The following is a 27736-nucleotide window of genomic DNA, read 5'->3' as shown; positions in this document are numbered from 1 at the left end:
CTGAGTCGCCGACAGCTTTCGGCACCCATCGAGTATAATCACCACGACAAGGTCCTCACTCTCGTAGTACCGGGGGGGGGGTTTCAAAGTAGAGTAGCGTGTAATCTATGTTCTAAGCTTGTTGGCACATTATGGAAGACAGTATATCGATACAGTACCCGTATGTTGGAATGTATTACTTAACATGAAACTCGTCGGGTCCTGCAGTACCAGCGGGGTCCGTTCGATAGTCCAGGTGAGTCACGAAGTAGTTTGACGCGTCAACAAATCGGCCCCGAAGGTGACAGCTTACATCAACACCTCCTGAGCCTTGCGCGGCTGCGGTTCGGCTGGCGGTTCGACCGGCGGCTCCGGCTTTACCTCCGACTCGCCTTCGGGCCCGTCTCCTGCATCTTGGAGAGGTGTCGGGGCGTCACCTGCCGCAGCACTAAGTTGTGCTGACATGAGGGCACGGAACCTTGAATCCGTGCGGTTGACGAGCTGCCGGTATGTTCCACTCTCCGTTATCCGACCGTCTATCGAAACAGATCAGAATACAGTCACGCTGTGTATGGAACACGTACCTTCCAAGACCACTATGCGTTCTGCACGTGCGATTGTCGACAGCCTGTGTGCGACGATAAGACACGTCGTTTGCCTTGATCGAAGAATCCTCTCGATAGCATCGTTAACCTGGAGCAGCACACTTCAGCGACGTGTGTATTTGGAGAGCCCGAAGCACGCACCCGATGTTCCGATGTCGCGTCCAATGCACTCGTCGCTTCATCTAGCGCCAGGATTGCCGGTTTCTTCAGTAACGCTCGCGCGATGGCCAACCGTTGTCGCTGCCCGCCGCTCAAACTCATCCGACCAACTATCCCGCTCATATCAGCGCATGCATCAGGCACGAGTATCGTACGCCTACTTTCAGTATCGAATCCCTTGGGCATACCCCAAACATATTCGCAGTTAGCTTGACGGGCCGCTGCCTCAATCTGCTCTCGAGTGGCACTCTCACTGCCATACGCGATGTTGGACGCGATAGTCCCGGTGAAGAGAATAGGATCTTGTGGGACCACACCGATGATGCTGCGCCACGAGGCAGGGTTGAACTGGCGAATGTCTGCAGAGTAACCGAAATCAGGGCTGAATAAGACTTATTCGGCATTCACGTTGACCTTGGCCGTCATAAGTAACTCTGCCCTTTATTGGGTCGTAATACCGGAGCAGCAGCGCGTTGATTGAGGACTTGCCACTACCACTTCCACCCCTACGGTGGCCAGATCCATCAGACATAGCAATTACATCCGGGAGGAGGCGGACGTACACGAGCGCGACGCTTTCGCCAGGGCGAATCTCAAGGTTGAGATCTTGCAGGACAGTCACTTCCTTGCGACTCGGGTACCGGAAACAGACATCCTCGAAGCGGATCGGGCCGCGCCTCGCTGGGTCGACAGGCACGCCCACCTCCGGGTCGATGACAGGCTTGCGCTCCAAAAGATCGAAGATGCGGACACCTGCACCTATGCCACGCATAATGGAGGACTGGACACGTAATGCTACGGTCAGTGCGCCGAGCTGCGGGAAGAATCATTCCTTACGAAGAACGAGCTAGCGGACCCAACATTAGCGCAATGACAGGAGTCCGTACATAATGACTCACGTTAGAGTTTGCAAACCACCCCCAACATAGACCGTGTATAACAGCAAACTTGTCAAGTCACCGACTGAGATTGCGCCTTGACTAACAAGTGTCCCTCCTGCAACGTATGTTGGACTCAACACATCCACTCCGCATAGTTGTCACTTACCATACCCAAGGAGAGCCAATAAAGTCACGTTTCCACTCCAGCCAGTGCTTCCGAAGAAGATACCACTCGCAATTGCTTCCTTCCTCGCAAGGTTGAAGACACTTTGGGCCTTGTTGCGGAACTTCGCCTGCTCGGGCTCCATAGCATTGTATGCTTGCACCGTGCGGAGAGCTGAGAGTGATTCTTGAGCGACCTGCGTAGTCGCCGACTGTTAAGGGATAATGACCGAGTAGGAGGATGAATATTAGAACCTTTGTCATATCACCGAGAGCCTCCTGTGTCTTGTTCGAGAGCCTCTTCAGATATCTGCCATAGAACACCTGGAGAAAGAAACAAGATAAGCAGAGTGAGCTGTGTATGCTAACCCAAGCATACTAACTGCACCCAACGAGACAGGCGGTACGACCGTAAGCATGAGCAAAGTAAGCTGTGGGGAGATGTAAAACATAGCGCCGACTGTACGATCGCTAGTTTAATTGTTGCACGAACAAATCAATGTAGAGAAAAACTTACGTCCGGCAGACGCCATAATAATTGACCGCAAGCCATCCGAGAGATTGTTTGTTACACTTTAAACGAGATTTCAGTGACAGTTCCAGGGAAAGTTGGAAGGGAAATGCTCACCTCTCACCAACGATGCTGGAGTCAACGCTGAGCCTGCTAATGATGTCTCCCTCTCCGCGCTCAACGAATTCGACCTCTTGCTTTGTGGCGGCGGCATAGGTTCGTTCTCGTAGCCGAGCAACTATCCGCTGACCTACGGACAGGAAATGTGTCAGGAGGGGCTAATCAAGTGGCAGAAAGACATTCAAGTTGCTGATAGAAGCAGAACAATTTGGTGAATATTTTTGCAGGACTTATTGGGCCTTGTGATCCTCTTCGGCAATACTGTGTATACCCCGCCACAGCTCCTCACATATCTCCGTCGAGAAACGACGAAATGTACGAGCATAGGCGTGGTGCGTATGCAGCGTTCTAGGAGCCACTTGCAAGTATTCCGGGAAATCGAACACATACCAGATATCCGCATGAGCATAGCACGACCAGCATTGGCAAATGCTCCGACCGTGAACAAAAATAACAGGATAGCAGATGACTGTCCCAACGATAAACCCATAGGTATTTGCTGACAAGTCTCGTATTGAGCATACTACGGCGTAGGATATGCCATGCCAACACACTCACGGGATTGCTCGACGTGAAGTAATCAATCAATTTCCCGATTGTAAACGGAATACTCATGGATACGGAGGACGAGACTAGGAGAAGGCCGACGGCAAGAATCAGGGGCTTTTTTTCTGGTTTGGCTAGAGAGACTATGGCGCGAAAGGACGACGTGGTTTTGCCTGGATCTTCGCCGGACGAGGGAATGAGTCTGGATAATATTGAACGCTTCGGCTTCAGTGCCGGCGATGTCTGGGCAACCTCTTCCTTGCGAATAGGCCGCGGTGACGGCGGGCCTTGCGAAGAACTCGGAGTCGACGAAAAGCATCTCCATTGGAATGGTATAACGCGTGGCTGTGTGAGCTGACGACCGTGCAGAATGTTGAGTGCTCGTGAATGGGCCCTGAAGAATATCAGGGAAGACGATCGAGGTGGGCATACGTGCAGAAACTGTAGGGTATGCAGTCTCGCCACCGCCGTTGTCGGCGGTGAGAGGAAAGACATGATGGTCGTTGACAGAGGCGTGGGCGGCGACGCGGACGGCGGTGGGCTCGGATCGGCATTGCGCTTGTAGCGTCATACTATTTCCAAAAGAGGGGGTTTCATCAAAAATTTAAATGTGATACTTATGCGCCTAAGTGACCTAACTGCCACAAAGAAAAGAGAAAAGGAACTTCAACAGAATGTTGCCCATTGGCTGGATTGAACAACCGACCTCACCATTACGAGTGGCGCGCTCTACCACTGAGCTAAACGGGCAGCGCTTTTTGGAAGCCTGTAATTTATATCATATTATGGCTGAGAGCTAGAGACACTACGTGAGGACGCGCTCCAGGTCCAGGAGGCCAGTGCAACTTTCTTGTCGCACGTTCCCTCAAATGGCAATGAATGTGCTTCGTGCGCAGCGTTGAATGGGTAGTCGCGTTACCAGATGAAGCGTAACCGGTCCGCAACATGGACAGCTTCGCAGTTTGTCCACGTAAGACTCATCCCGGGGATGTCGCTCTCCCCATAGTTAACCTATCTACAGCCCTATATTATATAAGGTCTGTCTATAAAGACTGTTACAGAGCCTCAGCCACGTCTGTGCCTGTGGACTAGGAACGTCACACGCCTGTAGCTGGCTCTTCTTTTGGCAAACAGTGACGACAATTCGTGAAGCTATGTGGAGCAGAGGTGAACACGTCTCTATATGCCTGAGAACAGCGTGTCTTTCATCTACCGACCCCGGTTCATATTTGACTTGAAGTGCTTAGCCAGCCAATCGTATTCTGCGCCCACTGCACCCGTCGGCACTCATATTTGTCATGCATGCGGTATCGTCTCATTGAGCATATTCTGTGGTGTCGGTGCTGACCATACCCTCGTCTCCACATTCCACCATCCGCCCTAACACTAAGATATGTTTATCTATAGAAGATATCCGAAGTCCAATGGCTGCACCCCACTGCTGTCCTCTCGTACTTATCACCGTTGTTCAGGACAAAGGGGACTATCACCATATTCTCCCCTCGTGCAAGTCACCCAGTTGCGCACATTTCCCTTTCCGCCGCCGCCGCGTCCCCGTATGATGTCCTTCAATTTCGTAGGCTGGTACACTCGACGTAACCACACCATGTCAGCAGTCATTATCACTCTCCCATTCGTGGCACATTCCATTCGTTTATTGCACCCAGCGGCATTAGTTTGTTGCTTCTTCACTATTACCTCCGTTGTATGTACTGCGTGCTGACTCTCTTTTTGACATCCTAACCATTTCATCTTCCTGGCATCCAGTACGAGTATGACATGTATATACCTGCCTTGCCCCGCATGGCCACTATAGGCCCTACAATGGCGGCAGCTGACAATGAGGCTGGCATGGGCTCCCACAACGGGCCCAGACAGTAAAACGCCACAGTAGCTAGCGCGGAGCACAGATCTTGATACACAGCCGCGCACCGGCCACAGCACCAGCAACAGAGGGTGGCTTGGACTTTTGACATATGCCCCTATTCAATTAACCGAGTAAGCATCATAACTCTGGCGACAATCAGGCCGCTGAGCTTCTCTTGTCCGTTTGTTCTCGGTAGCCACCCGAGCCACATCTTAATCTCTTACAACTCTACCCCCACCCCCACACAAGCCGCTCTCTCTGAACATGTCCACTACCTGCTACAATACATACTCGAGCTACAGAACATACTGCGACGCGCCTGGCGCACGGCCGTTGGCCGGCGATCCCACAGTCAGCCGTGCAGTTACGTTCAGTTCTGGAGACCGCAGCTAACCATACTCCCTATCAGGATATTCCTGGAGTTTACGATCTCGTATGGGCAGACAGAGACGGGCTAGTTTCTACCATGAGCGAGAATCTGAACGAGCGGGATGCTCTGCGAGAACATTTCGAGCGGAAGGAAGTTCTTCAAACTGTCGCCGACGTCGGCCACTTCTGCCGGTACCTCAGCCTCATATGCAACGTGGCCCAGCCATTAAACGAGTCTCTTTCGCCAACCAGACTCCCCGCCCACGGGGATCATTTCTCCAGAGAGCCCACCACTGCATCGTTGCGCTACCACAAAGGCCGCTTTTCCAGCCGGCGCTACAACGCCACTTCTGGCCCACCGAGCCCCATTGGCAGTGGCCGCCCAAGCCCACCGACCAGCGCGTCGTCGAGCCCTGCCGCTACATTCGCCTCACTCCGCACGCCGGGCCAGACGCCCCCGCCGGATACGAAGCCTGCGCCACAGCGCCAGGAGAGCGCTTACTACACCACGATCTACGGGGGCCCGCCGATCCTGAAGAAGCTCAAGAACGCGTCCTTGATGAGCGAGGAAGAAATATACGAGCTACCAGAATACCAGCGTGTCTTCGCAATCCAGAAGCGGCAGGCCCGCTTGCGATGCTCTGCGCCTGCTGTGGCGCATCCAGTGCCGTTGTTCGAATTTCACCGCCCCCCTCTCACTACGGCGCGCAAATCGCTGCTGCTTGCGGCGCTGATGGGAAAATTAGGGAAGAGCGAGAAAAGCGCTAGTGCGAGGGAGCAGGAGTGCTTCGACGACGATAAGCTCGGACGGCGGGATGCGTTCACGGCCGGTTTATGGAATCCATAGTTCGGATGACGACTCCTCTTTGGTGGCAGTTCACAGACGTTCTGTGGTCATATATCGTGGACAGTTACCACGTCTATTTCTTGCCATTTCTTCCCTATAGTTTCGATTATAATGTAGAGGATTGATCGTGAGGCAGGAGCAATCCCACCTTTTAGACGCCTAACCCCACCCCGTGGATATTGCCGTGAACCCCAGGACTATGCAGAAATGGTTTTGAAATAAACTCACAGTTTCTCCCTTAACAGGTCTGAGCAGCCTAAATTTACCACGTAACATAGTCCGGCTGGGCTATTCCAGCCATGCGCCTTGCACAGCGTCTTCGCTGAATGTCGTTCCATATGTGAAGCCGCCAACTGCATCATATGCGTAGACTCCCTAGAGAGATAAGCAGACCAATTCGCCCCTGCTTCTCGGGCTGTGGCACATCGCACGTGAGGATGCCCCAGATGGATAGAGATATCTCATTTGCACCTCCTTATTCCGACAAAAGTTAAAAAGAAGATGATAACACTCAGCGAGATGGTCTGTTCCAAGCGAAGCGATCCTCTCTCGAGCTGATCCACCACGGCGATCTACGAGGCTCTGTGAATTAGCCACTAGATCCGCCATCCCGTTCCATGCGATAGATGGAAGGATCCTTTGGCCAACTACCATGAAACAACGTCAGTTAACCTCTGCTCTGGAAACACCTGGACACTACTCACACGCATGCTAAACTCTAGAATAGCCGGCTTTGCGGTGGAATTCCACGAAGATTGGCATGTGTGTAGTTTAACCCGGTGAGAGTTAGTATGGAGAGAGTCCATGAGAGCAGACTCACTAAGCGCCTAGCTGAGCAGACAGCTCGGTCGGAGCATGAGCTTCTCAGTAACTGGTACTTGCTAATCGGAACGCTGCGCACGATGGTCAGTTCCGTCAAAAATAGTTCAATGTAAGACATACTCTCGACTGCGCTAGTAATCATGCCTGCAAACGTCGCCAAAGGTGAAACCTTGGGGATGTCTGCAGGGACAACATCGAATTGCGAGATATGACTGCATCTGGATAGCGCTGCATTCTTCAGTAAATGAGAGAAAACAGTTATGTATACGCTGAAATGCATACCGGTAGTGCCCTCTCTGTCGATACGACAAGCCTCAACATGTCTCAGAGGGTAAAATTCTCGGTCAGTGTCGTACGATACAGGTAAGACGACACCACTGCGAACTGAAATCTCCCCGGGCTGCCAGTGGGCCGGAGATCCCGTATGGGACATACCCTGAGATCTGCGTAACCCAATGAATACTCGATTCGCGTTGCTCACACACTATCGCCGCTCACAATATACCTGCACCGCCCAAGTAGAGCTTGAACTGTTGCTGCCGGTGACTGCAAGCGCGGGTGAGCGTTGGGGATCACTGAGGGGAACCAGACTCACAGGAAGCACGAAAAACAGAGTTGAAATCGATGTTAGATTCGTACAGATTAAGGCAAGTAGTACAATATAGACCACGTCCCCCCGCAGCTGCCCCACAGAGTCATCCACTCGATACCTCGCGCATCCTCGGTCCGGGCTGCACCATGCTCGTGAACTTCTGCCACTCTTCCGACGGCATGTCGTAGCTTTCCTTGTCCCGGGCGGGGAACGTCCGCGAGCGGACAGCCTGGACATAGCCGGTGACGCCGCGCTCGATCTCCGCCCTGACGTCGCCGAAGCGGCGTACGAACTTGGCCTTGTGGCCGTTCCACGTGCCGAGCATATCGTCCCACACGAGTACCTGCCCGTCCGTGCCGGGGCCTGCGCCGATGCCGATCGTGGGCGTGTACCGGAGCCGCTGTGTGATGTACCGCCCGAGGTCCTGCGGGACGGCCTCGAGGACCATCGCGAATGCGCCCGCCTGCTCGAGCGCGAGGGCACTCTCGAGTATGTGCATCGCTGAGCGCGCGTCCTTGCCCTGGACGCGGTAGCCCGAGCTCTGAATATGCCGCTGCGGGAGCAGGCCGACGTGGGCCATGACAGGCACGCCGACGACCGTAAGCCGGTGCACGACGTCGACGACCTCCATGCCACCCTCTATTTTGACGCCTTCGGCACCGCCCTCCTGCATGAGCCGAATCGCGTTCCGGATGGCATCATCCGTGCTGGTGTGGAACGAGCCGAAGGGCATGTCAGCGACGAGGAATGGGGTCTTGCTCCCCCGTGCTACCGCCCGACAATGGTGTATCATTTCGTCCATCGTCAGGCGCATCGTTGAGTCGTATCCGAGACAGACCTGGGCGAGCGAGTCTCCCACGAGCGTGATATCGATCTCGTGCGCCTCGCAGGCTCGGCCGCTGGGGAAGTCGTAGGCAGTGAGCATAGCGATGGGGAGATTCTCATTGCGCAGGTGGTGGAGATGTTGGATCGTAACCTTTTTGCGATCTATAGCGATGATCAACAAGCTTTTAAAGAAGAGAGGATTATGACATACGAGGACGAGCCGAGTTCTCTTCCTTTGCTTCTGGCCGAACGCTCATCCACCTTCGCGCTCGCACAAAGTTCTTCCCCATCCCCCTCCTGAAAGCGCTTGAAGCAAACATCGTCGTAGACATAGTCGAGAGAGCGAGAGAGCGAGAGAAACAGAAAGTCGGCTGTGGAGGGCTATGGCATGACCGGGACAGAGCATTGAGGGAGGCCGAAACAGTTATGGCGCGATGTGAGTGTGATTACTGTGCAGCACAGGAGCTCCGATCGGCAGGTGTATACGCCGGTGCTGGGGACAGCGACGATCCTACCAAGACGGAGATGAGACACATCGCATCCAGGACATACGGGGGAGATGTTGGGGACGAGGGCGGGTGTGAAGTTGAGGGAACGGTGAGAGCCAGGCAGGACTGGGAGATGCCGAGCGAAGCCAGCTCAGGGCTCAGCCCTTCGCTTCCAACTCCCATGGCTCACCGCCTCCGCCAATAGTGCAGAAAATTGCCTCTACCTCAGGATGTATCGGGGAGATTATCTGAAGATCCTTTGGCTTGGTTTACCTTCATTTACTCCTCTGTAGGCGCATATGGGTCCGTTCCAACAGCCGCCGCCGTGCTGGCACTTTACGTACTTTCAACGCGCTGTGCCTCGTGACATTGAGAAAAAGTACCGGGAGACCATGGCGAATATTTCTGTCGACGATGTTACGGACTGAGAAGACCTTCTGGTAAGCCGTGTTTGTGACTCGGACCATTCAAGGGCTCATCGTCTGGCTGTAGGACGATCGCCTGTGCTCGCTACTCATGCGTTGCCGACCTTTGCTTCAAATGGGCCCGGCAGCCCTTTTGGGGCACGGGTCGGGCAGCATTCCCTTCGAGGAAGAGCAGTTTGAAGATGATCTTGGATTCCAACATGACACTTGATGTGTCGGTTACGAATGACCTCAGTCGCATTCCGATGACAGCAGTACGGGTACAATACAAGTCGAATAAGGTTCCCCAACTCTCTTACTAGCGATACCAACGAGCACAACCGACAGCAACGGTCGCTGGTCACCGACTCCCGCTCGGGATGAGGGCAGCTCCGTGTGGCGTACGTCCGTGACAGGCATGGTTCATTCTCTAAACAGTCGCATTTCCTGATCTCACCGAGCCGTCTGCTTGCGAATAGACTCTAGTCCATCGTCTCGCCTACCCCCCAGCGCACTGAAATTGCTGCCCTCTCGAATGGTCTTTCCGCATCCGGGAATTTTGGCGTAATGGGGCGAATTGTGTCGACATGGAGCCATGGCTGGCTATCGGCGAGGTTGAAATCTTCCGTAGTGGGCACGTATACTTGCTCCATTGCAGCCGGCGACTGTCCATCGGACGGGGTATCGACAGAGCATCCCGACGACACAGTCGATGCCGATCCGGGGGTAAGGTGGCCAGGCCTCGCGGGCGAGTGGACGGCAGGGTGGTTCCAGCAGTTCTGGCTCATCTCGAAGTGGTACGCAGGCTCGTCGCCCGCGAGCCCGAGCGCAGCGCGGCCATGGCAGCGCCACCGCGCGAGCGTGTGGTCCGACGAGAGCTCAAGGTAGAGCCGCACAGCGAGCAGCGCCGCTGCGTCGTTGTCCATTACGTGCGCGAGCCGCACCGTATACCGCGTACGCTCGAGGTCGAGGTCGTGCGCCTGCGTGCGGCTGGTCGCAAGCGGGATTTCGGCGAGGATGTCGTCGTCATCCGAGAAGAGGTCGGTGGGGCTCTTAGTTGTGTGTGTGGCCACGCTGTTGTCTGAGGAGGTTCGTTGCTCGACGTCGGCGACTCCAAGGACGTCATGCCAGTCCTCCCAGATCGCGCCAGCTCTGCCAAGGGCGAGCTGCGAAGGAGTACCCACGGTCAGTTCAACCTTTCCTGCACGCGTCCCAAATACTCACCACATGGCCACAGGCCTCTTTGGACTTCATATACGCGTGGGGCGCGGCGGGGACGTTCCAGAGATACGCTACGGCTTCAATCGACATGGTTTGTGGGTTCTTGTCGCGTTGAGGTTGAAGGGAGTGAGAGTTAAGAAACAAACAGTGGGGTGGGCGGCTAGTCTTATGAGGTTCGAGGTTCGAGATGTTTGTTTGTCTCAGTTCGCAGGGCAAACAAGACAGATGTCGCATCCCCGTGCGTACATTCTTTTCGCACGGGAGATTTCGCTGTTGATACATTGACGGTCTTAGGTGGCGCAGTTCAGTGTAAACATGCACTTAGGGTACCCTTTCAACGCAGGTGAAGAAGTGACACAGGGGCGAGAGAACAACTAATCCCAGGGGATAGCTAGATGATTACTACATGTACAGCGAGTGAGCCGACGATAAAGAAAATGCATGTGATTGCTCGGAACGATAGTGTGCGGGTGCGGTGGTCTATAGAATGGCAAAAGACGTCTGAATTCGTGAAGGAGCTGAAGGTACGGATTTCGGACGCCTCTGTCACCACAAACTGAGACCCTCCAGACCCGGCAGAGGACTAAGTTCGCTACCACAAGCAGCGCTATCTTCGACAATCTCCAGCCGCGCGAGCTTCCCGTCGACCACGTCGACCTCCAAGGACCAGTCTCGGGCCTCGGCGTCGTTGATATCCCCAAAAAGGAGGGACGCAGGAAGTTCAGGGCTTCCGGGTGCCGTTGAGATCGGCGACTCATCTTCTTCGGGAAGACGCAAGACCTTCATGAGCCTCACGGACGGTGGGCCGGAGGGTGGTATGGTCTGAGCATCAGCCACACCATTGGCAGGGACGCTGGCAAGTTGAATTTTGGCCACCTGTGGCCATGCGTAAGCGGACTGCGCACATTTGGACTAACGCATTCACTGACCTCAATTTGAGTGTAGATTGTGTTGGAAACCGCAGGGGAGGAAGGCCCGTAGTTAGACATCGTTGAAATTACGCTCTTCACCTATTTCGAGTAGGCGACACTTTACTCTATATCACGGACAATCTGTGCTTACCTGCGGGGATGGGAAGTGAGCAGGTGTCTTTTTGCACGTATTCGGCGCGTCTGAAATGATTTTGAGTAGTGCAGATAGCACTCGCAGGAGGATAGTGGGGCTGCCAAGATGTTCAAACGAGGGAGCTCCGAGTCGGATCGCGTCTAGGGCGCTTATATACCCCTTGTCTTGATCGCGCCCCAGCAACAAACACCTGACCGGAGTTATCCCTTGCGTATAACTGTTTAACAGAATTCTACGCGAAGGGTCCACGCTAGGATAGCGTCGTATAGGCAAGCTATCTGATAGGAAGCCCTGCCTTCATGTTCCCATAGCCTTCGGCGCTTGGGACGACTTCCTACTACTAGTGCCCGCCACAGCCGCGCATCCCTTGAAGGCAGGAGGAGTACCTTGGGATGTTCTCATACCTGGCAACCCCTTGTGGCTACTGGGCACGGTAGCATGTACTGTCTGTAGGTAGAAATTAACTGAGACTGCTTCCTATTCAGAAATATCTCGTAACGACAGTATTGGGCCCGTACGCACAGAGGTAGACGATCTTAAAGAGCCTCAAAAGCGCCTGTTACCACGAACGGCGGCCACTGTGTCGTACTTGTTGGAAATCACCCTTATGAAGCGACGTGTCGCCAAACTTAAGTATCTGCCGAGGAAGGGGTGCGTCTGGTTTAGCCTCGGATGGATGACTATAGGTAAATCGCTGATGACAAAGAGTCTGGTGCTCTTCAAGTTGGGTTCTGCAGGAGATGCTCGCCTGATATGTAACTGACGGCAAAGAGTCGGGAAAGTCCACTCGAGCGAGGAAAGGAGTCAGGGTGCGCCGACTCTGTAAGACCGTGGCTGTCCGCCCTACCACCTTGCTCGTGAATGTGGGTTGCGCGTGTACGTGCATGATAATGCCGGCGGGGCAGGCCTGAGAACGTGCTGTGAGCTTCAATGTGCAAGGTCGATGCTGACAATGAGAATGCGGCGTCTTCTGCGCGAGTAATTGAACTGGTACTTTCCCGTAGTTCAGGCTTTGAGTGTATGTCTATCTCCTCATTAACTTTGCATACGTCCACTTATGCAACTGAATCTGCCTATGTAAAGCTACCAGAAGGTATCACGAATGATATTCTCGATGCTTTGAGCGTGCTGTACATCATTCCGAGTCAGAAGTTCCACCGGGGTATACTGGAACTAGCACGGACTATGTAAAGTGTGCGACGGGATTAGACAGCGATTCGTGTTTAATCGTAAAGCGAGTTGGAATACTACGTGTGGGGGTATGGAGATGGGGTATTGAAGGCACGACTACTGAGCATGGTGCGATCAGGAAGAGGGTACGGAAGAATGTCATGGTGGGAATATGAAGCGAATACAGGAGTAGCGGAATGGTGGATTGATGTCCATTGGTAGCTTCACGACTTGAGCATTCCCCAACCTTTGACGCATATTGCCACGCGAGCCCTTAAAGTTCAGATGGCGTTGACGAGGTTCGTCCAGGGACGCTGGCCGGGGCGGGTGGCAGAGGACTTGGCCTCGTGTCAGTAAGCGCCCCGCGTCCGTGGGACAGCAGCCCGAAGGCGCTGACGACTGCTGGAGTCGGATTGTAATTGTGTTGACGGCATAAGTGGTGGTTTCGGCGACCCGATACACGTCCAATCCAGGGTCAATCAGCCGCAGCGACATCGTCGACCGAGGGTAGGTCGCGGCAGAACGTGAGGTAGGGCGCGCGGAGAAGGGTGCGGTCCTCGTCCGTCGGGTTGAAGCGCATGATGTCGTCCACGATCGTCTTCGCGTCGTAGTGCTCGACGCTTGTAAACTCGATATCGATGTCCATGCCGATGTCAGCATCGGCATCACAGTTTGGCACGCGACCAGGGACGGTCGCGGTGGGCTCAACACGTAAGCGAGCCATGTCGCTCGTGATTTTGGCGACGCCACGTTCCTCGGGCAGCGCGCCTGCGGCAAAGGCTGAGTAGCGCTCGTCGAAACTGCCCGACGAGCTGACAGAGTCAAGGCTGAACGTGAGGCCGGGAGGCTGGGACGGGGGAGGGGGCGTGCCCAGCCTGCCAACTAGGAAAGAATCCTGGACCTGCGCGGGAAACTCGGGCTCCATGTGCGTGAGCTGGAGCGCGTTCTCCCAGCTATTGACCTGGGGAATGCAGAGCTTCGAATCATCGCGACTCATCGTGTCCAAGGTCATTGGCTGTCGAATAGTTAGCATTGAAAATGTTAATGAGAAGGAAAACCACAAGACTCACGAAGCACTCGTCTTCCTCGAGCGTGAAGACGGCTTGCGAGTTTGTCGATGGAGGGACAAAGACGACGCTCTCGTCCAGCGATGCAGATCGTGTGGGGTACATCTTGTCGTTGGAATAGCAGTATTTGAGATAGATGCGAGGTGCAGCCAGACAGATGACTCGGTTGCGAGGGGGGCTGCGCGACAAGCTGGGGGCGGGTGAAGAGAGATGAGGGCAAAGAGTCAGAACTGCGGGTTGAATGCAATTACAGGATGGGCGGCAATTCCCTCCGGCCCCGACGCAATTAGCAACCACAGATTATCGCTCAGCGCTCAGCTTCTATAACGGACACATGTCCTCGACTTTCCACGCCGTACTTGTGATTAGAGACCCTTTAGGTCCGCATTCCAGAGCAAGCGCGCGGTAGTGTGGGAATAACTGGGACGAAAACGGGGTCGAATGGCGAACTGCGGGCCCTGTGGTGTATTTTACGAAATATAGGAAGAGTTCCGCCCCGACAACAACGGAAACGTGAGGGATTTCTATTTATGCACATTTGCATCGTCGTAAAGAGCTCGACTATTGGTGGCAATCGCCAAGATCTTTCACTACGTCAAGTCGCATTTGGTGGGGTGTAGTGGGCGGCGTGCAGGTAGAGGGCAGCAACATGCACCGATGAGATGTTTGCTTCAAGTTTCAGACACATGTTCACACGCGCGTGTTTGATAATCGCTACCTCGAACAGCCGGGCTGTCGTCGTTGAACGCAGGCATTACCTGAGGAAATATTCACGAGGTCAGAGATCACAGCGGAGAGGATCCAGGAGTTAACTTCTGGGACGAGGTGACATGCCCTTATCTAGAGAATCTTGCTGAAGGTATGTTACGCTTTAAGAAAGCGTAAATTGAAAGATGTCGATGAAAGCTAGCTAGCTTAGGCAGCGGTGATTTCCCCCGAGATTGTCAGTGTGCACTGCGACGTGGGTACCAAAGATCAATGAAAAGTGTACTATGCTTTTCACTGTATGAGTGCACAACCAGATGTGCTTACCCGCTGTACATCGTCGTGAATATTAATATTAATGAAAGGCTCGCCGCAGGCGTATATTAGGCGCCTGCGCCACGGTGACATGGCCTGCCTATTCGGGCTTCCCGAACCTGCACCCGGCAGCTATGAATGTCGACTAACTCGCGCCCTTCATGTAAGGATATTTTCTGTGCAAAAGCGGAGCCCTCGGCACGCTAGACGAAATGTATGGGATGATTATTGAGATATATGCAGCCAAGCAGTAAGGACTGATCTGATCTCAAGCATCTCGTGACTCCTGAACCGTCTTCTTATGCCGTCGTCGTCGCTTTCGTTTCGACAATGACTCGTCCGTTGTCCCTGTCGTCTCGTCATATGCAAGTTTTTCATCGGCCGCTTTCCGCTTGTTCCCGCCCTCCTGCTTCTCCTGCCTCTGCTCCTCAGCGCCCTCCTCCAGGTTCACGTTAAGCACTGCTGTCGCCTTCTCGCGCATACGCTCTTTCTTGCCCTTGCGTTTCTTTGCAGGCATCTCGGGGAGGATTTTCGCGAAGTCCCCGCTCGCAGCAAGCGCGGCATCTCGCTGGAGGATCGTCTCTTTGAGCTCCTTGAGTCGCGCGGCCCGGTTCTTGTCCCACGCGCCGCCATCCTTGCGGTACGGCGCAAGTTTCTTTAGGCCCATGTACTGATTGAGCTCCGCGTCCGTCGCGAGCAGGATCTCGACAGGCGATAGGGCGAAGGCCTGCGACTGGACTTTAGCGTACTTGAAGCGTGTAGGCATGCCCGCCACCTGCGCGAGAAATTGTGAGCCGGACTGACGTTACGCAATAAAGGAAGAGCGCATACCACGTCGTTGAATTCAAGCTCGTACAGCTCGTCCATGTACTCGTCGAGCTTGCGCTTCCGCATCTCTTCGGTTCCATCCCACTCCTCGTCATCCCTGACAACATCTGCGTCCATCTCACCAATGTCAACGCCGTCTTCGACCTCTGGCTCGTCTTTCTTCTTTTTCTTCTTTTTCTTTTTCTTGCTGGACGAGTCCTCGGGAACGATGTCCGTGATGTCGATATCGTTGTCCCATGCTGGCTTTTCCCCGTCAATGTCACCATCATCGTCGAGACCGTAGAGTTTGGACATTTGCTTGTAGTGCTTGTCAGGGTCCCAGTCGCTGTCGAGGTCGAGCTTTTGTAGCCCTGCCACGAACAATTAGCATCGGCTGCCGGGAGGCGCACATGCGCAAGACTTACCTTCCGTCTCATCCAGCTTCTTCCCACCCTCCTCTCCTATCCTCTCCAATTTCGACCTAATCTCCTTCATCTTCAGGGCTTTCAATCGCTTCACCTCTTCTCGCTTCTTCAAGAGTTCCTCTTCCTTACGTGTCTTCCGTCGTTCTCGCTCCGCCTTACGACTACTCTCTTCTCTCCGGACAGTCGACGCCAGGGTACGAGGATATCTTGGGATCTGATCCGCACCGCTGGAAGAAGGTACGTGATTAGTATATAACGACGTAAATTGAAGATTGCGCGGCGTACGGCTCCTCGAAGCGGAAGTTATATGAGCTTTCGAAGCGATCTGCGACTTCATCGAACTCGTCGTCATCAAGATCTTTGTTCATGCCTTCGCCGTCAGCTTCGGACTCGAATTGTTGTTGATCAGACGTCTCTTCGTCTACATTCTTGGGAGTATCTGCACGAGCCTTGCCCTTGTCCACCTTGCTCTTAGACTCTGTAATCTCCTTGTAGGTGGGGAGACGTTTCGTGGAGCGGTCAATCCAGCCGCGTCCTAAGATGTAGCTGCACAAGAGGGTCTAGTCAGATTTCGAGAGTCAAGGCATATGGGTCATACTTCATCAGGAACTCCTGGTCCTCTTCCCTTTTTACACTCTTCTCCTTCTTGACCTTCTTCTCTTTCTTCGCCTTCTTGCTCTCCTTGCTCTCCTCCATCTCAACATCAGCAATGAATGCGCTCATTTCCTCATCTAGAGTGATGAGTTCCTTCAAGTCCGTGCCAACCTCGCGCTTGAGGTACTCCTGGTATTCTTCCTCTTCGCGCTCGAGCTCGTCCTTGGTCTTCTCGCGAGGTACGAGCAGGTCGTCTTCAGAGTCTGCGTCCTTAACAGCAGTATGGAAAGCTGCAATTGTCTCGCTGCGCAGGGCTTTTTGTTCCTTGACGTGAGTCATGGGCTCGGGCGACGGAGAGCGTGAGTCGGGTCGTAGAGCAGCTTCGAGGTTCTGCTGCTTGATGGTTAAAGGCTTCGACTATAAGACGCAAGAGGTTCATTTTGCATATGCAATGCTAACAGCAAGTCAGAAGACATACCTTGTCCTTGAGACCTCGGGAGATGATTTTCGCTTTGCCTGTCTTCTTGACCTCCTCTGGACGAATGCTTCGTCGTTGCATCACTCTATAGCAGGCGTATGGACATACCTTCAAATACGTCATTGTCAGCCTGGTAGATAGAGGGGTCCTTGCGTTTTATCCTAGCGAGCGTGCGCAAGATGGCCGCGTCGACAGCAGGAGTCAACTCCTCGCCATCTTCATCTTCGGACTCTGCTTCCTCCGAGTCTTCCTCTTCATCCTCATCCTCGTCTACATCGGACCCATACTTATCCTTAACTTTAAAGATGTAAATACCGTGTAGATTGCTACGAGAAGATGTGCGCACGCCTTTGAAGCTCCTCTCTCTCTTTTCTGTACTCGAACGCTTTCGCGTAGTGCTCATTAATGGTGAGCTTGTGGACTTCCTCGGTCTCGGAGTCGTCAGAAGCGAGAATATCTGGCTCCATGTTCCTTTATCTCGAGTTATTCTGGTGCTATGAGGGCTGTTGTGGGTGGGTATGTCCGGAGAGCCGAGTAATAGACTTCGAGCCTGTTCCAATGAAATGGGCGCTTCGCGAAATTCTGAGAGCGCTAAGCGGCGATCTCAATTTACTCACGTGATATGTCACGCTTGACAGTCGTCACGTTGAATGGCATTACGTCACAGGTTACGTGACAATTCGCAGGTGAAGTGGTCGCGATTTCATCGCCTGTCTCCAACGCTCGCCTCCGTTGCCTACATACGCCACACTCAGATTTCAACCTGCTGCAACTATACAGATGCGGACACGAAACCGTAAAGTTTTGAAGGACGTCACACCTGGGAATACCCCGCAGTCGAAGAGGTCCGTGAGGAGCACGGGCAAGTTCAAGGACAAGTGGCTCGGCACTGCCGGGCGCGTCCCCGCACTAGACTTGAAAGCCGTCGACGAGGACGATGAGCTGCCGCAGCTCTCTGTTTTGCCCACACCCGAATCCCCTGTTTTCGCTCGTACGGGGCCGGCGAAACAAACTAGGTCCCCGGAACATGGCACACGAGTCACTCGTACTGCGAGGCAACCTGCGGCACCGATCCGAAAGGAGGTGTTCTCTCCTCTTCCACCATCATCTCCGCCATCCATGTCTTCCTTCGATGAAGAGGCGGAGAACCGTCCACCACCCAAGCCAGAACATGAGGACGGCAATGCGGACGGGGAGAATGATTTTGTCGAAGACGAGAACGTTGCTAGGCTGGACGGGAGTGCCCGCGAGGACGAGCTTCTCGAAGTCCAATACGCGAAGTCTCCTTCGTCGGACGACCCATTTGGCTTCTCTGCGCTTGAGCGACGGTTCAAGATACAGAGGGAGCTAGAAAGAGAGCATCGGCGTCGGAGTGCGGGGTTTGCGGTTCCAGCACCCTCGTCAGCAAGCAAAATGAAGGAGAACACTCACTCTCGCGTGCCGTTCAGCGTACTCGCCACCGCAGGGTCTCCGTCGGAACCAGCGCATTCCCGCCCACCCACACCATACCATCCGAACGACGACCTCGAGGACATGTATCTTAACCCCAACCCAGATCTTTACCTACCCGAAGAGCCAGAAACATTGGACACTGCGCCCGCTCTCGACCCAGTCTTACCATCTGAGAGCGAAGAGGCGTACGACCCACTCAGTACCCCACATCCTCGCCATGTCGCAAATATCCTTCCGCTGGCGTCGCCGTTTTCCTCGCGGGAAGCTACTCCCTGCGATCGCAGTCTTGTGGACTCGCCACTCTCTAGCCCGTCGCCTGTCAAGCCACTCACTGTCACCCGTACGCTACCTGTGGCCGGCTCAACAACAAAGAAGAAGGAGATGGGGAGACTTATCGCTGCTCGTGCCTTCGCTAGCTCGACACCGGCGTCCACACCACTTCCAAGTGCGAGGAAGGTTCCGGTGCAACCCTCGTCGGTGAAGCCGATGCGCCCTATGCCCCCGCCTGAAGTGCCGAAAGAGAAAAGGGTGAAGGAAGCGACGAAGAAGAGCGCGCAGCTGGGGAAAATGAAAGGAAAGGTGAAGGCACAGGAGGAAGAGGAAGAAGAGGTGCAAGACCCGATGATGATCTCGCAGAAACTCGAGAAGCTGCTTCCCAAACGCACAGTTCGTCGGCGAGCCAACGGCACGGCGGCCATAACCGAGACATCTCAGCCGCGCAGCAGAGGACGCCCACGCAAAAAGGCGAGCTCGCCGCAGGAGAGCGAAGCAGGGAGTGGTAGCGAGAGTGGCGGCGGTGGCGGCGAGAGCTCGTCCCCGCTTGCGACGCGCAAGCGCAAGGCTCCAGCACGCGCAACTCATCAGTCGCACCCTGTAAAACGGATGCGCGTCGAGGTCGTAATCTCGCGTCCGCCACCACACCTGCGCAAGTCCGGTGATCCGAGTCCTGTGAGATCGCGCGCGAAGCCGGCCTCGTCCAAGCCCGCGTCAACGCGCAGGTCTGCGAAGGCGAAAGGCAAAGGGAGGGAGCACGCCGGCCTGCGGAAGGTCGGCGAGGAGGACTCGGTACGTGTCCCCCGTCCGCACGCCTGAGGCTCCTCGGCGTGTATCCGTTGCTGCTGTTGTCCGTCTGACCCGCCGTCGCAGGACGAAGCGCGGGTGCGGCTCGCACGCATTGAATATTATCGTAATCTAGACGCGAACTATAAGATGGCGAGGGAAAATGTGTATGTTGTATGAGTATTATACCGTATGTGGGGTCGTATATACGCGCGAGTGGGATCTCGGAAAGGTGTGAATGTGTCATCTTGGTTCTTGATGTGCTGTATAAATCATTAAATTTCGTTCTTGGAGTCGCTGCTATCTGCACTTGCGCTGGTGACACTCCTCGATACCACACCGTGGCCATGAACGGCAGGTTAGATGACTTCCTCGTGTGCCCTAGAGAAGCGTGCTGTACATCAGCAAAAAAATCGGCAACTTACCTAGCCTGAACAGCCCTGGCAAAGCTAATCTCACTTATAAAGGTAATCATTATGAGAATAGGCTGTATGATAACTAAAGCTTACCAGTCTGAGGACCTTTACCATTCGGGTAAGGTTGGTAATGCATTACCAGGGAGCGCCAGGCTGGCGGCGCTTGCCTGAGCGCTCGCAACAATTCGTTGGATATTCAAAAATATTCGGGACTGATTTGCACATCGAAATTAGGAGCGGCGAGAAATATATTCATGGAGGTTTATAGAATACAAAGTATATGTATTGCATAAAATGGCAGTATCGAGACGAGAATGCCCTCTGAGTCGCGTCGCATGCAAACATGATATCAGCCAACAAGCGGCTCCCGGCGCAACGGCTACACAGTTGGCGCACAGCGTGCATAAAGCGAACCCTGAATGAGTCGTGTGCATAAGTTCTCATGTACGAAACTACCTGCAGACTATTGTCGTGATACGACAACTGGGCTGCGCGAGCGCGAACTGGCGAGTGGCACGCGGGCACGATCTAATACACACGGGGGATTAGTCTGAGTGCGAAGGGAAAGAGCACGCTGTATAGATCTAACCTAATACACACGGGGGATTAGCTATACAGGGCGTAAGCATAAGTGCATACTGCGCAAGGGCGACGAAGGGACTTACTCTGAGTGCGAAGGGAAAGAGCACACAGAGTGGGGATGCGAGAGGAGTCCTTATATACTAAAAGGAAGCAAAATTGAAAGTCCGCTGGAATGGGGAAGCCTGCCATAAAGAGGGTCCGTGCGTGGGAGCACTACATATGATTGTCCAATCACTATCTACGTATTAGCAGCGCCTAATCTAAGATGTCCACCTTAAGTCCATGCCGGGCGGAACGCCGAGCCAGAGCCACTAGGCACTTCAACACTCCCCCTTGGCGAGGCGATACGGAACGAGGCCAAGAGACTGGGTGTGACGGTTGTGTACCTCAGCCGGTAAAGGCTTTGTGAGAATATCAGCCGGATTTGTCGTGGGCGTAGCCCCGGCCTCCTATTTTATTCCCATTTTTCTCCGATTTATTCCACGTTTATACGACCCTCCAAACGTCGTCGGCGCATCGGCGCCAGTTTACAAGTCCTAGCCGCGCGCTAACACCTCTAGAACGCATCACCGATGGGCACGCATCAGCGCATCAACCGCGCCTGCATCGCCGCCGCCCCGTCGCCGCATCACGCTTCCTCGGTAACAGCCGCACCCCGATCTCCATCGGACATCCGATCCCCGACGGCCCGACAACGTCATACGATATGACACACCGGCTCCCGCCCATCTCCGAGTCCGATCGGCAACGGACATCCTATCTCCGTCGGCCCGACAACGTCATACGATATGACACGCCGACCCTCGTCCCCTAAACACTAGCAACAGCCGCAGCACCAGTCGCTTATGTAATGCCTGGTCCGTGCGCACCCTGACTAGTATATAAGGACTCCCTTCGTCGCTACCTAGCCCCATCTCAACCTCTTGGTTTATTGGGCTAGGTAAGCCTTCATTTGTATCGTAGTACAGTTGCTAATATAACTTGGTTTATTGGGTTAGCTGAACAAGCTAACGCATTAGTCGCCAGACCTCGTCGGCGCCGCCTTCTGATTAGATCCACGCAGTATCCCTCGTGGTGTGTCGACGCAAGTCCACATCAGGATTGTCGACACCGGGAATCCTAACGAGTTCGATCAGACCTGCTTCGAATTGCTCGTGAACAGCGTGAGCTTTGACGCGGGTGTGTTTTGTGCGATGCTTGACGTTGGGTGACTGGGCAGCATCAACGACAGATTTGTTGTCGCAGTGGAGAGGGACAGGCTTCGTGAGTGGGTGTTTGATATACTCAGCAAAGATTTCGAGCCACTGTAAATGTCGGACTGCTTCGTCGGCTGCGAAGTACTCTGCGTCGAAGGTGTCTCGAGCCACAGAGCGTTGCTTGCGAGAAGACCAACTGGTCGCGCCTCTACCGAGTTTGTAAACCCAGCCGGATGTTGAGACGGAGTTGTCCTTGTCGTTTGCAAAGTCTGCGTCGGTGTAACCGAGCAAACAGCTATCGGTCTCGTCGTTCTGACCTAGACGGAGTCGATAGTTGGAGGTGCCGCGGAGGTACTTGAGAACACGATAGGCGGCAGCTACGTGTTTCGGTGAAGGGTTTGCCTGGTATTGGCAAAGTCGGGCGACGGCGAAGCCGATGTCGGGGCGAGTCCCGAGCATGGTGTACATGAGTGAGCCGAGAAGTGAGCGGTAGAGCTTGATGCGGTCTTGTGGACAGTCCGCGGGGTCTTCCTCGTTCTTCTCGAGTACGATGTCAGTGCCGAGTGGTGTGGATGCGGGGTTGCAGTCTTCGTATCCGAATCATTTGAGAACGGACTCGATGTACGTTTCCTGGTCGAGGTATGTAGCTCGACTCCCCCTATCCCTCGTGACACGAATGCCGAGGTAGTACTTGAGTTCGCCAAGGTCCTTGAGTTGGAACCTTTCCTTCAATGCCTCTTTCGTTTGTTGGATGAGATCGAGGCTGTTTCCCATCATAGTTAGGTCGTCAACGTAAACCACTAAAATTTGAGTGGATCCCCCTTGTTGACGGCGAATGAAGATGGATACGTTGCCGGCGTCGTGGCATGCGAATCCAATGTCCTCGAGGCAGGCTTTGAGCGTGAGGAACCATGTTCGTCCTGCTTGCTTTAACCCGTATATTGCTTTCCGCAGGCGGCATACTTTGCCTGCATCCGTTACGAAACCTTCAGATTGCTCCATGTAGAGCTCCTCGTCGAGTTCTCCATTCAGATATGCTCTATCGAAGTCGATCTGATGGATTTCCCAGTCCTGGATAGTCGCTAGGGCGATGAGGTATCGCCAGGATTCCAGATGGGCGACGGGAGCGAAGGTGTCTTTGTAGTCGATGCCTTGAACTTGCGTGAACCCCTTAGCTACGAGCCTTGCCTTGTAGCGATCCACTTCTCCGTTCTCGTTGCGTTTGACAACGTATACCCATTTGCACTTGATCGCCTTGCGACCCTTTGGTAGGTCGACAAGTTCCCAGGTGCCTTGTTCCAGAAGGCCAGTGACTTCGGCCTGCATGGCAGTCATCCACTCCGCTGAGTCCGGTGCATCAGCTGCTTGTTTGTAGGTTCGCGGCTCTCCAGCGATGGAGGAGTCGCCTACGATCGCAGCGATGTCGCCCGGTTCCTTGCCTGTGTTCAGTGCTTCCTCGATGTCTGCTTCGGTCGCTCCGAGCCAAATACTCGTCCATTTCTGAGTTGCTTTACGCTCGCGGGTACCGCGGCGGACGTCTGACGACGTCGTGACATGCTCAGGGTTAGTAAAGGGATTGTAATCCCACGAGGTAGTGTTGGGATTTGGCTGGAGTGGCGGAGGGGCGACGACGCGAGATGGTGAGGCTTTGGCCTTGCCTTTGAATTCAGGCTTGACCGGTGCACTTGGCGGGATTGGCGGAGCTGGATACAACTCTGTTCGAGGTGTAAGGCGTGGTATTTGGAATGCTGTAGGCGGTTTTGGTGTGATGGGTTGAGTAGGAGGTGGTACAGGCTGTGGCGGCTGCGTAGGAGCCGGTGGCGTGTTAAGGGGTGGTAGTTCGAGTTCGACAGATGACGGCAGCGTGGATGTAGATCCGGTCGGTTGTGTCGAGGACGGTGAGGGTAGGAGTTTATTGGGGAAGATCGACTCGTCGAATATCACATCAGTACTCGTGGTGATCTTTCTGCTACGTTTATCCCATAGACGATAACCTTTAGAATTCGTCTCGTAGCCGATAAACACTAGGCTCTCAGCGTTAGCGTCGAGTTTCTTGCGTTTATCCCCGGGTATATGGCGATAGGCCTGGCAACCGAAGACTCGGAAGTGGGACACGTCCGGTGTGGTGCCAGTGAGTCGTTCCAGGGGCGTACGCCATGCAATGGCTTTCTTAGGGCCTCTGTTGCGTACGTGCACAGCTGTGCGAACAGCTTCTTCCCAGAATCCGTGTGATAACCCGGCGGTTTGTAGCATTGACTTGGCGGCTTCTACGAGCGTGCGGTTCATGCGCTCAGCTTTGCCGTTTTGCTGTGGGGTACCGGGTATCGTGCGCTCGTGGATGATCCCAGATTTCTTCAACAAGTTGATGAACTCGTTGGACTGGTATTCACCCCCTCGATCTGACCGAAAAACCTTGATGACCGTATCGAACTGTCGCGCGACGAGGGCTACGAAGTCTTTGAACGCGGAGAGGAACTCATCCTTTGTTCGTAGATAGTAGACCCATGTGACGTCGGAGCAGTCGTCGATGAAGGTGGCGAAGTATCGGTGGCCTGTGAGGGACACCACCGACATAGGTCCGTCGAGGTCAGAGTGTATGAGGTCGAAGGGTTTGTTGGCGCGTGAGGTGGACGACGTGGGGAATGTACGCCTGTGTGCTTTGCCCAAGACGCAGCCTTCGCAGGGATGCGAAGGTTTGTCCATATCGGCGGCGATGAGGCCTTTGACCGGAGAGGAATCAGCAGCGGCGAGCTTGCGTACTGCCTCCCAATTCAGGTGACCAAACCGGTGATGGATAACGTCGAGCGAAGTGGCATTGTGCGTGGAGACCGCGACAGATGGTGGAGGTGGAGTAAGGTCCAACCAATACTGACCACGGGACTTAGTGCCTATGCCAAACGTGGTGTTACCACGCTTGATTTGGGCTCGTCCTTTCCCAAAGACGAGATCGAAGCCTTTGTCTTCGATGCATGAGACGGATATTAGCCGTCCGGACATTGCAGGGCTGTAGAGAACGTTCTCTAGCCTGATGTTTACTGGTTTGTTATCGACGAGCGTAGTGCCCTCGACAACTCCTGAACCGAGCGTGCTTACTTGCGTTTTCGCTTTGTCTGCTAGTGTTGCGTATGTAGGCGACGCGAATGCGGTGTACTCAGCGAAGTCGTTCAGGTCGTTTGTAATGTGTCGTGTGCAACCGGAGTCTAACATCCAGCGTTTCACACCGTGGAGATACCAGGAAGCGGAGTGAATTTCGGCCTCAGGAGCAGCGGCTCCTTCGGCGATGACTACATGTACAGATGCGTGACCAGTACTACTACCGGATGGATTACTTTTACCGTCCTGGGCTTTGCCATTGCTGCCCTTTCGCGCCTCTTCGGCGGCGGCCTTTTTCTTTCTGCAGTCCTGCTCGTAGTGGCCTTTGTAGTGGCAGAAGTTGCACTTGCCCTTCTTGCCGTCAGGTTTGCCTGCTTTGGCTTTGCCTGAGGTAGACGCCTTCGGTGCGTGGAAGGCGGCAACATTGGTGGAGGAGCTGCGACGTTTCGCTTCGTCGAGAAGACGGTTGCGAATGTCGTCGAGCTTCAAGTCGGCGGGCTTGATGACTGCGAGGATGGGCTCCACGACGTTGTTGAACGAGTCGGGGAGGGCCGTGAGCAGGCCAAATATCTGCAGGAGCTCCGGGGTTTGGAGGATCCCGGAGGCACTGACCTCTTGCCAGAGTCAGGCGCGTTCGTCGAGTTGGGCAGCGAGGTCATCGCTGTCCGTGATCGCGTGCGAGAAGTACGCGCGGAACTTGACGAATGCCGACATGGTGGTGGAGGCGGCGTAGTTGTCCTTCAGCTTCTTCCACAGCGCAGCGGCTGTGATGTCTACTGGGTTCGCGAGGTGCAGGAGCTCGTCGCCGAGCGTGCTGAGGATGTAGAACCTCGCGTATGCGTTTGTCGTTTCCCATGCTTCGATGTCCGCAGCGGAGACGGAGCTGCTTGGAACAGGGGCTCTCTCGGTGCCGTCGACGACCTTCCATGCGCGTGCAGCAATGAAGTACTGCTGCATCATCAGGGACCAGCGTGGGTAGTCGCTGGAACCTTTGAGCTTCCCGATCGCGTCGAGCTTCATCGACGGCGGACTGGTGGCTGATGCGAATGCGGAGGCGGAGGACATGGTTGTCGTGCGGCGAGGTGCGGTGGACGCGGATTGAGAGGGTGTAGTGGGAGCAGCGGGAGTGCGACGTGTAGGACGGGGTGCCGGTGCAGGTGCAGGTGCAGGTGTCGGTGCAGTTGGTGAAGATGGGCGTGATGCAGATGGACTAGACATGCACTAGAGGAACTCTAGTGTCCGTGTTGCGATGTGGAGTAACACTTGGGGTAAAGACCCTGAGGTGTTATGGAGCTAATGTGCGGCTGGTGCCGGATCTCTCCGAGTGAAGACTCGTGAGGGACGGAGGGTAGATGGGGGCCAGTTACAAGCCGGGGCTCATAACCTATTGTCGTGATACGACGACTGGGCTGCGCGAGCGCGAACTGGCGAGTGGCACGCGGGCACGATCTAATACACACGGGGGATTAGTCTGAGTGCGAAGGGAAAGAGCACGCTGTATAGATCTAACCTAATACACACGGGGGATTAGCTATACAGGGCGTAAGCATAAGTGCATACTGCACAAGGGCGACGAAGGGACTTACTCTGAGTGCGAAGGGAAAGAGCACACAGAGTGGGGATGCGAGAGGAGTCCTTATATACTAAAAGGAAGCAAAATTGAAAGTCCGCTGGAATGGGGAAGCCTGCCATAAAGAGGGTCCGTGCGTGGGAGCACTACATATGATTGTCCAATCACTATCTACGTATTAGCAGCGCCTAATCTAAGATGTCCACCTTAAGTCCATGCCGGGCGGAACGCTGAGCCAGAGCCACTAGGCGCTTCAACACAGACTGCTATGCTTACTGCGAGGGCTTTGTGTGGGTCCCGGAGCACGAGAGAGTGGGCCATATACAGCTACTAAGAATGGCGTTAGTATGCGAGTGAAACCATAGGGTAGAAGTACAATACAAATAGATTTAGCTTGCTGAGTGAGCGAGGATGTCTTACAAAGGCCTATGCATGTCAGTTATAAGCAATCGAGCGCATATATGCATGTCACGTACCATATGCGAAGGTCTGCGAGTGACGAAAAGAGCCTGAGTCTGAGGCATGCTTTAGGTAGGACAGTATCAACGGACCTTGTGTATTCGCGCTGTTCTCCCGTATTACAGGACTCTTGCATAGCCGTGCAGACAGGTGGAAGTTGGTGCTGTGGCTGCCGTGCATATGAGTAGTCAACTGCAGTGCTAACGCGAGAGAAATTACTGCTCACGCACCTTGGGACGTACTGCGCTGAGTGAGCATGGAGCGGAGTCACTGTTGAGCGAGGGGAAAGTAGAAGTGGGGATAAGGATCTCAGAGGATCATGGCGTCCGGGGGTGGCTGTCTATTGAGCGGGGGCATGGTGGTGGGCAGAAGGAAGGAGCATGGAAAGCGGATGGCCTTCGACGGCCTTATATGGACAAAGACATAAAAGGAAACTCACCAGAGCAACTTTAGGGGAGGTCGAAGGAGACTTTGTTGTTCGTTTGGCCAGTCAACATAGATGTGATGGTCAGCAGCACCTCTCGAAAGGCGGCACGCATGACGTCACGTCACAGCGGAGATCTGGGTGGGCTGGCCGCGTCATGTCTAGTTAAAACAGGATGGGAAATGACTTACAATGACATATCGGTCCGTGTTGAAACTGCAGTGCGATATCAGCCTGGTATCCCCTGTTCTTGCATTGCCAGCGCCCACCATGCTGTTAGGCGCTTGCCTGGTAACCCATCTCTGACCTGCCACCGATTATTTTGCTGATGTAGCACTGACGCTGGCCATGTATTTTAGTACAGCGGGTCACTCTTCCAGCAGCTAGAGCAAGCATATCCCGCGTTCTGTATGTACAACCTCTTGAGAGCCACTTACAGCTCAGTTGTGTGAATCTGGCAC

At 54.3% G+C, this 27736-nt stretch overlaps 10 protein-coding genes and 1 non-coding gene across 11 annotated transcripts; 3 read left to right on the top strand and 8 right to left on the bottom strand.

Annotated features, from left to right (window-relative positions):
- Positions 1–75: 75 nt before the first annotated feature.
- Positions 76–3498, bottom strand: PHACADRAFT_125388 (uncharacterized protein). Its single transcript, XM_007398206.1, has 15 exons — positions 2976–3498; positions 2808–2916; positions 2415–2547; positions 2304–2359; positions 2170–2246; positions 2042–2110; positions 1791–1983; positions 1643–1739; positions 1581–1590; positions 1307–1524; positions 1158–1249; positions 905–1102; positions 726–853; positions 564–672; positions 76–515 (listed from the first exon to the last, which is right to left on the bottom strand). Exons 1-15 carry the CDS (start codon positions 3456–3458, stop codon positions 289–291), a joined length of 2199 nt encoding a protein of 732 aa, XP_007398268.1. The 5' UTR covers positions 3459–3498; the 3' UTR covers positions 76–288.
- Positions 3499–3641: 143 nt separating this feature from the next.
- Positions 3642–3713, bottom strand: PHACADRAFT_t106. Its single transcript has one exon. It is a non-coding gene; the product is annotated as a tRNA-Thr (tRNA).
- Positions 3714–4607: 894 nt separating this feature from the next.
- Positions 4608–4962, bottom strand: PHACADRAFT_260008 (uncharacterized protein). The gene has a single exon (XM_007398205.1). The coding sequence runs from the start codon at positions 4937–4939 to the stop codon at positions 4712–4714; it is 228 nt and encodes a 75-aa protein (XP_007398267.1). The 5' UTR covers positions 4940–4962; the 3' UTR covers positions 4608–4711.
- Positions 4963–5007: 45 nt separating this feature from the next.
- Positions 5008–6211, top strand: PHACADRAFT_211254 (uncharacterized protein). Its single transcript, XM_007398204.1, has 2 exons — positions 5008–5181; positions 5240–6211. Exons 1-2 carry the CDS (start codon positions 5095–5097, stop codon positions 6044–6046), a joined length of 894 nt encoding a protein of 297 aa, XP_007398266.1. The 5' UTR covers positions 5008–5094; the 3' UTR covers positions 6047–6211.
- Positions 6212–6274: 63 nt separating this feature from the next.
- PHACADRAFT_260006 (uncharacterized protein) lies at positions 6275–8656 on the bottom strand. Its single transcript, XM_007398203.1, has 8 exons — positions 8497–8656; positions 7464–8447; positions 7367–7414; positions 7151–7311; positions 6989–7096; positions 6867–6939; positions 6751–6777; positions 6275–6693 (listed from the first exon to the last, which is right to left on the bottom strand). The coding sequence occupies exons 1-2, from the start codon at positions 8615–8617 to the stop codon at positions 7564–7566; spliced, it is 1005 nt and encodes a 334-aa protein (XP_007398265.1). The 5' UTR covers positions 8618–8656; the 3' UTR covers positions 6275–6693; positions 6751–6777; positions 6867–6939; positions 6989–7096; positions 7151–7311; positions 7367–7414; positions 7464–7563.
- A 1003-nt stretch (positions 8657–9659) lies between these two features.
- PHACADRAFT_99102 (uncharacterized protein) lies at positions 9660–10343 on the bottom strand (the record flags this gene model as incomplete). Its single annotated transcript, XM_007398202.1, has 1 exon — positions 9660–10343. A coding segment is annotated over one exon (684 nt), but the record flags the coding sequence as incomplete, so codon positions are not given.
- Positions 10344–10423: 80 nt separating this feature from the next.
- PHACADRAFT_260005 (uncharacterized protein) lies at positions 10424–11314 on the bottom strand. The gene has a single exon (XM_007398201.1). It carries the CDS (start codon positions 11182–11184, stop codon positions 10945–10947), a length of 240 nt encoding a protein of 79 aa, XP_007398263.1. The 5' UTR covers positions 11185–11314; the 3' UTR covers positions 10424–10944.
- Positions 11315–12632: 1318 nt separating this feature from the next.
- PHACADRAFT_260003 (uncharacterized protein) lies at positions 12633–13892 on the bottom strand. Its single transcript, XM_007398200.1, has 2 exons — positions 13704–13892; positions 12633–13648 (listed from the first exon to the last, which is right to left on the bottom strand). The coding sequence occupies exons 1-2, from the start codon at positions 13803–13805 to the stop codon at positions 13109–13111; spliced, it is 642 nt and encodes a 213-aa protein (XP_007398262.1). The 5' UTR covers positions 13806–13892; the 3' UTR covers positions 12633–13108.
- A 970-nt stretch (positions 13893–14862) lies between these two features.
- On the bottom strand, positions 14863–17562 carry PHACADRAFT_186206 (uncharacterized protein). Its single transcript, XM_007398199.1, has 8 exons — positions 17371–17562; positions 17133–17321; positions 17025–17080; positions 16551–16963; positions 16238–16498; positions 15953–16179; positions 15552–15898; positions 14863–15495 (listed from the first exon to the last, which is right to left on the bottom strand). The coding sequence occupies exons 1-8, from the start codon at positions 17489–17491 to the stop codon at positions 14989–14991; spliced, it is 2121 nt and encodes a 706-aa protein (XP_007398261.1). The 5' UTR covers positions 17492–17562; the 3' UTR covers positions 14863–14988.
- A 178-nt stretch (positions 17563–17740) lies between these two features.
- Positions 17741–19984, top strand: PHACADRAFT_259998 (uncharacterized protein). The gene has a single exon (XM_007398198.1). It carries the CDS (start codon positions 18438–18440, stop codon positions 19566–19568), a length of 1131 nt encoding a protein of 376 aa, XP_007398260.1. The 5' UTR covers positions 17741–18437; the 3' UTR covers positions 19569–19984.
- Positions 19985–20188: 204 nt separating this feature from the next.
- On the top strand, positions 20189–26878 carry PHACADRAFT_259997 (uncharacterized protein). Its single transcript, XM_007398197.1, has 2 exons — positions 20189–20366; positions 26669–26878. Exons 1-2 carry the CDS (start codon positions 20246–20248, stop codon positions 26755–26757), a joined length of 210 nt encoding a protein of 69 aa, XP_007398259.1. The 5' UTR covers positions 20189–20245; the 3' UTR covers positions 26758–26878.
- Positions 26879–27736: the final 858 nt, after the last annotated feature.

This window comes from Phanerochaete carnosa, assembly GCF_000300595.1.
Source record: "Phanerochaete carnosa HHB-10118-sp unplaced genomic scaffold PHACAscaffold_7, whole genome shotgun sequence".
Lineage (NCBI taxonomy): Eukaryota > Fungi > Basidiomycota > Agaricomycetes > Polyporales > Phanerochaetaceae > Phanerochaete > Phanerochaete carnosa.
Note: the sequence above shows the minus strand (reverse complement) of the source record. Positions and strands in the feature narration are given on the sequence as shown.